This window comes from Artemia franciscana, chromosome 1 (genome assembly GCF_032884065.1).
Source record: "Artemia franciscana chromosome 1, ASM3288406v1, whole genome shotgun sequence".
NCBI lineage: Eukaryota > Metazoa > Arthropoda > Branchiopoda > Anostraca > Artemiidae > Artemia > Artemia franciscana.
Window position 1 is genome coordinate 60,270,198 of NC_088863.1, and position 13,041 is coordinate 60,283,238.

Below are 13,041 nucleotides of genomic sequence, written 5' to 3' on the forward strand. Positions count from 1 at the left end.
GATTGAAAAAGTACTCCCTGAAACTGAAATTGAGGCTGTTCAACAGTAACATCCTCTCTGCCCTCCTCTATAGCTGTGAATGCGATAAACTGAATCAACGGCAAGAAAAGAGGATTTTCGCTTTGAGAACAACTGTTTCTGCAGGATACCGAATATAAAATTGGAGGGATCACACACCTAACTAGATGGTTCACTCTATTACGCATCAACCCCTGGTAACAGATGTCATACGCCAACAAAGTTGGCGCTACTTGGGAAACTATCCGTATGGCGGAAGAAAGACTCACCAGAGCGATACTCGAGTGGCAACCAGAGGGAACCCGAAGAAGAGGAAAGCCAAAAATACAGTTTGTCGTACATACCAGCGGGACCTGAAGTTTATCAATTTGACAGTCCAACCCCAATCTGAAGATTTCTGGGCAGAAGTACATGTGAGGGATGATTAGCAGCTCTTTCTGGATGCCCTGAGTGCCTCTGGTGGCACAGGAGGAACTAAGATCAAAGGTGAGGTATCAAGTGAGTACCAATTTACCTTCGGTTTAAGTTATACGAGAGTTAGAGAGGGTCAATGATTTATTCATTGTTTATATAGATTTTTTTTTGCATAAGAGTAGTGGAAAAATAAATGTTTTGATGACCTTAAAAACCACAAACTAACAATCATGTTTTCTTGTATACTTATTCTAGAGATCGGTGAAAGCCAAACGATGTGTTAGCAGCCTGTAGAGCGGAACATCACACTTTAAAATTAAAAAGATATTTCCTGCTAGATAATTACAGAAAACTGCCAAGGGAAGCAAGTGCTGATATTGCTTTCCAAAAACCTAGCTGTGCATCTCATTTGGACCTTAAGAATTTGTGGTAACATTGAACATGGCGTTTCCTCTATATCCTAGTTTCCTCTTATATTCATTTAGCTGTCATGTTATTTGAGTTTTGAGCTTGGAAGGATGTTATTTGTTTAAATGGTGTATTTTGTAAAAATGGCGTTCATTTCAATTACAGATGTAACTAGTTTGTTAGGGTGCTTATGTAAGTTCCTTTTTAAATGTGAACTCTTTTTTTTTGTTACAGTATCTTCTCCAGCTTGTGCAGACCTTAAAATACGAGCCATATTTGGACAATGATCTTTTCAAGTTTCTACTGAGCCGAGGTCTTACCAATAAAAAAGTTGGCCACTACCTTTTCTGGCACTTAAAGTAAGGTTTTTTCTATAAGACTTGATTTGTTCTATTGTATTTCCCTATGAAATGATTGAAACCGTTGAAACCAGTTAGAGTAGCTTTATTGACGCCGTGGTAGCCCCGCATAAGGGTAAAGCCCAACGGCGGATCGTGGGAGACGAGGCAATCCTAGGGTAAGGTTGTTTACTTTGCGCGGTTTTCACAGGCGTTTACATGTCTCTATGAAGCTAAAAAAAAAAAAAAAAAAAAAAAAAAAAAAAAAAAACTAGCTTCGTAATATTAATATCGAATGAATCCAAATGTGGCACGACCCAAGGGTTGGAGACGATGGTCAATCAGATTAAATGAATTAGTACCCTGTTATAGAATAATTTTTTCTGTTCTTCTGTATAGCGACTTTTAATAATCTTTTTTAATCCTCTCTTGATCATTATGGGAGGTCTAGGCGTTTATAGAAGGATATTTTCCCCTGCAAAATATTCCTTGCTGAAAATACCCCTTCCCCGGAACCCTCCCCTGCTAAAAATTGACTCATAATTCCCAAATCCCCTTCCATGGAAAATTCCCCCACACGCAAAATTAAGCAGCCAAAGACAAGGTAAAAAGTAGGTTACTCAAAATGCCGATCAGGTGTCCTAAGGGGTAAAAAAAAACAAAAAAACAAAACAAAAAAAAAACAGCTTTTAAGAACACTTTTAGGATGGAAGCTGGCTGGTCTCCAATCATAGTCGACTGAAAAATGGACTAGATGTATGAATTCCTGATCAAATGGACCTCCTCCGAAGTTTCTACGACCATGAGGCAAAAATAGGGATGAGGAAAAGGCAGCCCACCCTTAAATGGAATACATTCTGTTCATTTAGAGTTTACTGTTGCTCTTTACCTTCATAATAGCAGTGTAGACTAGAAATATTCCTTGAAATCAAGAGGGATTAAATATCAATTTCTACCTCTCACTCCCTCCGCCCCTTTTTTACCTTTCGTCTACACACTTCAATTCATTCTAATGAATCACCTACAATTTACAAACTGGAATAATTTTCTCCCACGCCATGGGCAGGGGGCAGTCGCCCCTTTGGATCCACTACTATAGCCTGAAGATTCCTAAAGGTCTTAATGTGGCCTTCTTTATGCTTGGTGAAACAAATATTGGAAATATGTTCCAATCTGGGTGTTTATTTTTTAGATGAGATCCCTCACTTGGGATTCCTTATCCCAAGGCCCACTCTTGTTTTTTTGCGCTTTTTGTCGAATCAGCAGTATTATTCTGTGACCGTAGCTGAAATTTGGAAATTTTGCTTTTAAGGATTGCAAAATTTAAATGTACACAATATACACAGTAATGGCTTTGAACAATTCATAAATATTATGAATGTTCTATAGCATTTTCCGCAACCCAGCAACAAGGAATATAGGGGAGATTTTTGTTTTGAGGGAAGTGGGAGAAAATCATGTCAAAATAGCAAAAACGTACAGATATTATAAGAAAACAGTAGAGAAAATTGTAAACTACCATGTGACTCCTATCTTGTGCAATATTGCTTATCTTCAATAGTTTTGACATGATTCTTGTTTGCACTGAAAGATGGTTTTTCTTATTTATTCTCTTGTAGGTTGGTCAAAGATCCACAAAGCTTTAAAAAATGGTTATAGTATACGAAATTTATAAGAAGCTAAAAAGTGCTACAAAAATTAAAATATCCTAGAAAGAAGGGAGGAAGGGGCGTGAAAACTACATCTATTCTTCTCGTCTTCATTAGATAGTGTATAGTATTTGTTTTACACAATCCGTGAATAAATTTAACTCTGCTCGGTGTTGTTCAATTATTTGTCCTAAGATAAAAATTCAACTCGCATAGTACCCGTTGCATATGAAACGCTCTGCAACGATCTTTTGGAAACTGAAACGGACATAATGTCTTAATGAACCAGTCATAAAGACCGATGTTAGAATTTGAAATGAACAAAATCACCTCAGATATGCTAATGTTCTCTCAGCAGTCCGCCGTGAGTCCAATTAGGCTAAGTTTTAATTGAAATTTAATGGTTTGTCAAATGATAGCAAGAAAGCGATGTCACTGTCCTAAAAAAATTCTCGAAAACAAAAGCAGGCTAATTCAGGCACCTGTCAAAATAAAGAGTATTATAAGTTTTTACCGGTACAAATTGGAATGTTGTTGATTTTAAATACATACAGAGTCATCTTTTTGGATTTTTATTTAGATGGCTCTTTTGTTGACCGAAGGAACAATTTTTTAAGTACTGATTTGGAATAAGAGCAAATTGAATTAGACCTACGTTGCCTGGGCAACGTGAAGTGTTGCGGCAACCTTTTTCCGGCTTTGCCGATTAAAGTGTTGCGAGAGCAACACTTTGGTTTTGTTTCTTCGCTATCGGTTAAATGCTGAAGTTGTCAAAACTATCAAAGCTTTCAAAACGGCATATTCAAAGAAGAACACAATCAGTAATCACATGATCAAATTCTTCAGCGTTGAAAAAACAACAGCAAAAGAATATCGGAAAAAGGGACTAAATTGAGTTTGCAGCCAGTTGAACTTTATCCTTTTCAATCGTAGACATCGTGACGGATGGAAACTTGGAACATTATCTTATATAATCTAGTTGGTATTATAAAGCTATCCGTAACTTTTCAGGATCAAAATACCATCAGGGACCCATAAATTTCCTGTAATGACTCGCCATCCAGGATCGCTTATTATTGGATGGCGAGTCATTACAGGAAATTTATGGGTCCCTAATTCCATAGATGTGTACCAATTTGCACAAATTTGTAGCCCCTCGTGAGCCTCCTCTAGCAACCGATTCTTACTTACAAGTCCCTCTCCCGGGATATACATCCAAGTTCACCGGAAACAAATAATGGGTACACCAACTAGCAAAAGTTCCAAACCCCTTGTCGCTGAAGTCATTGTAGCCTAACAGCCGATTATTACTTACAACTCCCCTACATGTCTTACAATCGGGAACCAAGTTGTTCTTACCATCAATTACACCAGAAACAGATAATAGATTCACCAATCAGCAAAAGTTGCAAACCCCTCATTGCCAAAGATGATTATAAGCTAATAATCGACTGTTGCTTGGAAGTCCCCTACATATCTCACAATTGGTATCGGCCTATTTTTGGTTCAATTGTGTACCTTACCACTGAAGTTGTCAACCCCTTGAAACTTTCAAACTGGTGTATGTCATGAAGGGATTTTTGTAACAAAAAATGGATGACATATACTTTGATCAGCTCATCAAGGTCTATCGATTGTCATTGAAAAAAAAATTCTATCTGTCTTAGTTCAAAAGTTGACTTTTTTGCCGGAGGCCAACTTTCTAACACCACCACTTAGAAAGGAGCAAAGGATAAGCTCTAATTTCTTTAGCAATGAGAGAACTTTTAAAGTTTAAGAGGTATATCTGATACCATTTCTCTATTGCAATCCCAAGTAGAAAAAAAAGAATGGTAAAGTCAGCTGAAATCACGAACAGAAATGGCTAGAAACAATAGATGGCAGCACTTTCGGACCCGTGGGAAAATCGCACTTTTTTTTTTCTGTAAATTTTTCTATTTATCACTCAAAGAAGATATATTGGCTGTGGGACCGGGGAACTACCGCATATATTTAACACTTATAGATTTTAGTCCATCTTCAATTTGAAACTGGTGCCTGCCTGGTTGCCTGCTAGAACGGAGCTTTCCACTCGAAAGCAGAAACATGGTTTGATGAAACGAAAGCTTGGCTGCACAACTTCAGATACTCCTCTCTGACATAGGCTATATAACTCCACTTCACTTCGCACACCATAGGCTCTGGCTCGAGGACAAGCAAAAACCATCCTTTTTGGCCCCAGGCAAGAGTTCTACGGAGCTTTCCAAAATGTAATGTCATATTCATCAATCCGGCCTTGAGGTCCACACTTTCCGTAAAAACCGCACAGGTTAGACCCTTACCAGTTTCCGGGAATAAGCTGAGATCGGTGGCATAGGAAAAAAAAAACAAAAAAAAACGGGACAAAACCAAAGTGTTGCTCTCGCAACACAATAAATGAAGCAAATTTGAAGTTGAAATTGTGTGATCCTTGTAAAGTTTTTTCTAAAGATTGTTCATTTAAAAGAGTGGCCTAAAAAATGTCTACTATCTAAAAAGAGGGTCAACTTTACATTTTTATTAGGATTTTTTTTTTTCTTTTTTGTTCAGTTGCTTTGGAACAATATTGCCTGCGGAAAAAACATAGAAATATCCAGCCCCCTTTTCAAATAGAGAGGCGAAGCTGATCATTGCAAAAATGATTGCTTTAGGTTATTTTTGTGGTATCACACAAACTTAATTAATGTTTGGATTTATTCTGTTTTGTTTTTCAAAATGTACACGTCTATTCAAATTTTGTACTGATTTCTGGTTAGGTGAAATTGACATTTGTGCTTTTATAGAGTGTGACAAAAGGCTTTAAAAGAAACGTAAATGTGAATTTTTACAAGAACACAAGATGTTCATTTCTATTTTTTTGACATAATTCTGCCGGGAGGAGGAATTCATTTCTGATGTCAATTGGATTAATACCAAGCTGTATATTTAGTACGTTAAGACACTTTTTTTATCATTTGACGTAAAACCAAGTGTCCGTAGTAAAATTTAGCTCTCTTTGAACTTAACTTTACATGGACACCAGAAGGCGGATTGAGCTACCCCTTCCCCCCTTCTGTAAAAATACTTTATTTTTCGTAACAATAAGACTTTATAAAAAGTATCAAAATAGGACAATTGAAGATTGTGTTTCGGGAAAAATAAAGCTCCTGGTAGCCCATGCCCCCCCCCTCCTGGAAGAACTCTTGGTGGCGGCTCTGTAGCTCTGAAAGACCACAATTTCTTTTTCACTAAGATCACCAATACAGCCACCCAGTCTTTAAATCTCTAGTGTTATTTTATTGTTGGATTGCTTCTTTATAGGATTTAGTGTTTTTTTTTCTATCCTATATTTGGTACATTCCTTGATTTCAGGTCGGAATTGCATGACCCAGCTGTTCACAGAAGATTTTGTCTGTATTTAGAAGCTTTCTGTCGTGGTCTTGGCCATCATTTAAGGGTACTTATTAGACAAGTGGATGCTCTTGATAAACTGACCAAATTAACAGATGCCTTAAAAGAAAAGAAAGATGAAGGATATAAGGTAAAGACCAGAATCACAACAAGGGGCGGTGAAGGGACGAGTTTATACATGAACTTGAAATTGTTTCAATTTGAAATGAAGAAATTGTTTCTTATGTTTCTGTGTTTATAACTACTTTTAAAATTGGGCCTCAGTCTCAGTTGTGGCAACAGTACAAAGGGTTAGCAAAAGCAAATAAAAATTCTCATACTTGTGTATTTCTTGATTTGGGGTGGCGTAACGACAACAAGGGGTTATTTTTTCAGTTCTGGAGACAGTCATTTGGCTTTTGGACTATTTTGAACCAAATGGCTATTTCAAAATTTTTGACAGGGTACGTTTTGTAAAAAAAGGGGGGGGGGGGTTCAGCTTGCCCTTTGATCACTTTTGTCTCTTTGAAAAGAACGAGAAGTTTCAATTTCCAATCGAATGATCCCTCCCCAAAATTAATACGACCACCCCTTCTACAAAAACCTTATATGTTAACAATGGGCAATTTGTATAATTTAAAACTGTTGCCCTGGGGGCTATGGCGGATTTTTCAGCCCCTTAGTTACAAATTTTTGAATTTTGGACCATTTTGAAAAAATTAGTAATTTCAAAATTTTATGCATCTGGGTAATAAAGAGTGTGGGGGGGGGGGCTGGTTTTCCTCTAATTGCTTTCGACTCTTAAAAAGGGCAAAAGAAATTTCGATTTCCAATGGAATGAGCCACATCAAAAGTTTCTACGACCAAGCCTTCCATAAATCCTTATTTGTCACTGGGTATCAACTTAGAACCCTTGACCCCGGGCTTTATGGGGCCCTCTCAACCCTAGAAGTATCGTTATATTATGCATGCACTATTTTCAAGAAAATGCCTATCTAAAAATTTCGGTCGAATTCATTTGAGGAAAAAGGGTTTTGGGGGAGGGGGGGCTTGTTACCCTTCAATCACTTTTGGCTCTTAAAATGTAAATAGTATTTTCAATTTCTTATCAAATGAGCCCCCTCAGAAGATTAAACGAACACCCCTTCCATAAAATCTTATATGCCCCAAGGCATGACTTACAACACATGCCCCGGGCTCGGGAGGTTTTTGTTGACCCTGGAATTTCTCTATCCGATCTTTGAACTATTATGAATAAAATGGCTTTTCAAAACTTTGATCGGACGTATTTGTGGAAGAGTTTATTGGGGGATAGCTGCCCTTCTATCACTTTTCACTCTTAAAATGGCCGCTAGAACTTAAAATTTTCAATGAAATGAGCCTCATCTGAAATTTATAAACCACACCTCCCATAGATACCTTGTATGCCCCCGGGGCATGCCTTCCAATCACTTTTTACTCTTAAAATGGCCGCCAGAACTTTAAATTTTCAATGAAATGAGCCTCTTATGAAATTTATAAAACCACACTCCCATAGATACCTTGTATGCCCCCAGGACAGAACTTTCAACATGTACCTGCGGGCTCTGAGGATTTTGTTGACCCCGAAGTTTTTGTTTTCTGATCTTTGGACTATTTTGAACAAAATGGCTATCTCAAAATTTTGATCGGATGCATTTGGGAAAAAGAAGGGGTAGGGGCTCGTTGCCCTCCGATTACTTTTGACTCTTAAAGAGGGAAATAGAACTACCGCTTTCCAATCGAATGAACCCCCCACCGAAGTTTCTACGACCACTCCTTCTATTTGAATTGGCTTGGGAAAAAAAGATATAATAAAACGTTATAGCGTTTTATTTCACAGGCTTTATTTCATAATTTATTTTATTTCAAACATTTTTATTCCACTTAAAGTACCGCAAAAAATGAAAAGAAAATATCGCAAGAAAAAAAAAATCCATAAACTCTAGGAAGTCTGCCCTTTTCCATCTACCATGCGATCACACTAAAACAAACTATTTAAGTTGTATTAACGAAGGAAAAGTCCAAACAAAAACTGATATTTTAAGGTCAACATAGTTATACACAAGGAATAGCCCAGCTAAATTTGTTTAGAGACTTATTTTTTGAAAAAAAATCATATGAGTGAGATCATATTTATATACATTTAAAGAGCAATAAGTTAATTCATTCTCCCTCCAGCAGTGGTCGTATTGTTTTTAGTATCTATGATGCATGCGAAATTACACAAGATGACAAATTGCTCTGAAGAGGTAAAAAAAAAGGCACAGAACAAGAAACACCAAAAATCAAATTGGAATTCTAAACAAAAATGTCGCACAGCGAAATCTGTGATTAGTGGACAGCCCACAATTACAATAGAATGAAGGAATATGTTAGTTTAGCGTGAGTCTGTGATTGAAAAATAGGAAGGAGCAATCAATATTTAGCATCAATGACGCGTGCAAAATTACACAAGATGATAAATGAATTGAAACAGCTAAAGAAAAGGGCATGGACCAAGAACAGCAACCAATCAAATGGAATTGCAAACGAAAATGCTACTCAAAACTAAAGAACAACGGTATCAATTATACTATTGTGGAATGTAGATGCCTCAGAAAATTACAACTGGATAAGGAACGTGTCGCTTTAGCGTCTGTAAAGGATAAGCAGGTAAGACTAATTGAATCCGCGACATAATTATTTAGTTCAACAGAAATTGTTAATTTGCCACCTTGTGACTTTTGGCAAACCAAACTAAAGAATAAAACGATGATTGTGTCATTTTATTATTTATGACGCATGTAAAATTACGCACGATGACAAACTGCCCCGAACGATTAAAGAAAAAGGTATGGAACAAGAAACAGCAACAAATCACATTGAATTGCTCACGAAAATTTGACTTTCTAAAGAATAACACGACAATTAGGTTATTCCATAATTTATATATTGAAGAAAATTACAATTGAATAAGAACCATTCTATTTTAGCGCGTGGAAAGGATAAGTAGGAAGGAGAATATATATATATATATATATATATATATATATATATATATATATATATATATATATATATATATATATATATATATATATATATATATATATATATATATATATATATATATATATATATATATATATATATATATATATATATATATACTCCCTTTAAACGAGCAAACTGTGTATTTGTTTATATTTGTATATATTTTTCTTGAATACGATCTTGAATTAATCCGAACTGCTAAAGCAAAAGGCAAGGGCAAATGGTACAAATCTAAAGCAAAAGTATGAACAGATTAATAGTAAAAACGGTGAGAATCACAACTCGAGAAGAAAACAAAATCCTGTACAACGTATATATATATCCAAACATTTAGGTGAGCCATTTAAAGATAACCTCGTTTACTGTTATTGGATATGGCTTTCATACCGTTTAAGTCTTCGTGTGGCTGCGTTTCAGGCCTATTAGAAGAGAAGTAAAGGCAGCCATTATTACCTTTAAGAGATCCCTGAAAAGTGGGGAAAGAAGAAAAGTTTACCTTACTCCTGTTAAGTGTTTCTGTCTTAGCGCTTACCTAGTATGTGTACATGGTAATTATATCAAAGGACTTTCACAGGGAATTTTTTCAGGGAAGTGGCTCATAAAAAAAATGACGCAAAATGAGCGAAATAAACAAACATCTTGGAAATTAGTGGAAGAGTTGAAAAGAATCGATTTTTTTTTTCTAGGAAGGGACGGGGATTTATTTAGGTTGTGAAATGATGATCGTAAGATTTAAAGAGATTGGAAGGGTGTGATGCTTCAATAGTATGCTTTTACTTCTTAACATTTCAAACTTTTCTGTGCCTATTTCATCACTGCTGTTGTCTTTACTTCAGTGTTTTTTTGTTTTTTTTTCCAACCTTTTATTAATAGTTTGTCCTTGGTCGCTGCCGTTTCCACTTCTCTTGTCAAATATAAATATCCGTGAATGCCGTTGCATACGTTTATTCCCAGTTTTGTCACTGCTTCAGTGTTGATTCTGAAGACTACGACTGTGCTTACTTGTGCTGCAACTAATCATGACTGCAACTTTTTGCGACAGCGAATTCTTGTGTTTGCGACTAATTGTGAAGGCAACAATTAATCTAAAAGTATAGAAGAATATCTAATATCCATATTTAAGCACTAACAACAACTATACGATGGGAAATCGCTGATTTGACAGTCTTAAGCCAATCTCGTCTCCTCTTTTTTGGCATGACGATATTTGGCGTCTTAATTTTCCTGGTAACAATGGAACTGTGGATTGAACGAATCGCTCTATCAGATTACTTGGAGTCAGTACAGAATCTTTTGGTTAGAGTCGTGTTTACACTGAAATTGACGAAAATTTAGGATGAGGGACATTATTTTCAATAGAAATAGCAATAAAGAAGTATTTCTCAATGTAAATACAAAAAAAAATTAGATCGAGGGAGGGGGTTATTCAAATAGGTAGAATTATACAGCTACAAAAAATGTCAGTGTTTCAATAAAATATCCCGAGTTACCAAATAAAAATGAGCTATTAATTTTCAGGTTTTCAACCATTCAAATATTACCTTAAAATATGATATCGCTCTACTGTCTGATTGCAGGGATTTTTATACTTCGGATTATAAGATTTGAATTCCTACAATGCAAAGCCAGAATTAACAAATACTCTGGATTCGATGGCTTTTATCAGAAATGACGTTCTGTGAAACTCCCAATTTTCAGTCAGAAACATTTGCTTTTTTGTTGGTATAATTGTATTTTTTTTATCATTCAGGAAAGACTAAAATTTTTAATGGAACAAATTGCTCAATCAGACTACTTGGAGTCACTACAGAACTTCACTTCTCCTCTGAACAGTGGCTATACACTCGGTCAACTTCTTGCTGATCAATGTCGGATTATGGACTCGGCAAAGCGTCCCTTGTGCTTAGTCTGGAGGAATCCAGATGCCGTGGCTGAAGATGCCTTATTGAACATACATGCTGCCATTTTTAAAAATGGTGATGGTAAGTTAGGTGATTCCACCTTAAGCTGTTATATCCTTCTGATCCATTTTTTCAGAAGAAACATATATGTTTTATGATTTTGTGTACTAATGGGGAGGTGAAGTTCTGTCATCCTAATCCAACTATTTATTGTCGCGCTCATTTGAAATGAGGGGTTGGTTTTTAGCTAACAGGAAGAAAAGGAAGAAGAAGAACAGTCAAATGAATATAGTTTAAAACAATATTGGATTATTTTATGAATAGAGAAATATGCAACTTCATGATTAGGATTGAAGACTGAAGCTATGAACAGATGTGGGTGGAGCCTGACCATGTGCAGCTGCGATGGTCTCAGGTGATCCGGGGCCATGACATGTCTTAGTAGTAGTACTATAAGTTGCTTGTTATCTTTTTCTCTTTTTTTCGAAATTCAGAGATCTATGATTGACTTATTACTTTTTTCTCGCTACCTGTCCCAGTAAAAAAAAAAAAAAAAAAAAAAAAAAAAACCTGAAAACTGTTTTCGTGATGTAAACTCGTCTGTGTAACCTTTTCTATGCGTTGCAAACGTCGTGGCTGTTTCAGCCGATTTTTGGTCTTGATGATAGGCAAAGTGAAGCGAAAGGACAGCAAAGAAGAGCAGGCGGTTTGTAGCTGGAATTCAAGAACTTAAAAAAAGACTATTGGAATTTTTTTTTTTGTTTTCAGATCTCAGACAAGACATGCTAACGTTGCAAGTGATTAAGCTAATGGACAGCTTGTGGCGACTTCACGGTCTAGATCTACGTATGACTCCTTATGCTTGCCTAGCCACTGGTAAAGATGTAAGTCCTCTGCCTCCTCCTATCTTATCTTACTTTCTTATCATAATGTTTTTCCTTTGATAAATGGTTCATAATAACATATCAAACTACTGCAAGATCATAACGCTTTACTCTTTTCAGTTTATGGTATATCTATTAGGGAAATCTTCATATGTTTTTCGGTTTCATAGTTTATGCTAAGAAAATCTTACACGTAAAACTTCCGGTTGAAATCTAACCTGACCTACCATTTTAACATCCAAATGGCTAACATATATCTTTTGGAATGCAACTTCAACTCAAGAAGACTTGTCACTTGCAATTCAGGATTCTGAATTACGATGCATTTAGAGGAACTCCAAAATCATAATTGTTTGCGAAGTTTGAAAATTGAAATGGAATCAAAATTGGTGATGGTTCTAAACAGACATGGAGACAAAGTGTCAAAGGTGCAGTCAGGATTGGATATGTTTAAAGTGGAAAGCACTACATTAAAGATGGTGGGAGTAGTGATAATGTTAAATGTAGGATATCCAAGGTTCAGGGTGTTTTTTCACAGTTAGAAAAAGTTTGGAAGAATAGGAAGATAAGTTTACAAACCAAGACTAGAATATTTGAAGGTACAGTGATGATAGTGGTCAAATATGGCTCTGAAGCATGGGTACTCCAAGAAGCAGATGAAGATTTTCAAGATTTTTTCCTGAGAAATTGTCTAAGGATTGTTCTGGGTACATGGCTGACTGAATGTATTTCAAAAGTAGGTTGTACGAAGAATTTGCTGCAATCCCACTTTCTTGGGCTATAATGAAAGAAAGATTGAGATGGCTAGGGCACGTTCTGTGGATGAAGTATGACAGATTGCCGAAGATTTTCCTTTTTGGCCAACTGTCTAGGGCTAAACGGAAAGCAGATTGTCCTCGTCTGGAGCGGGAGGATGTCATAAAAAGATATTTAAAGGAAATGGGAACTTCCTGGGAGGGTTTGAAGAGGGAGACTTTAAATAGATTGT

At 36.2% G+C, this 13,041-nt stretch overlaps 2 protein-coding genes across 2 annotated transcripts in view; both read left to right on the top strand.

Moving 5' to 3' along the window:
- Window positions 1-13,041, top strand: part of LOC136032275 (large ribosomal subunit protein mL66-like) — a 414,576-nt gene that overhangs the window by 226,205 nt on the left and 175,330 nt on the right. The window lies entirely within an intron of this gene.
- The window catches only part of LOC136032150 (phosphatidylinositol 4,5-bisphosphate 3-kinase catalytic subunit alpha isoform-like), a gene marked incomplete at its 5' end in the record, with an annotated part of 65,672 nt that overhangs the window by 27,464 nt on the left and 25,167 nt on the right, over window positions 1-13,041 (top strand). The window contains 4 exon segments of the mRNA XM_065712335.1: window positions 1,075-1,199; window positions 6,197-6,365; window positions 11,019-11,250; window positions 11,938-12,053. Of these exon segments, the coding sequence (XP_065568407.1) occupies window positions 1,075-1,199; window positions 6,197-6,365; window positions 11,019-11,250; window positions 11,938-12,053 (642 nt within the window).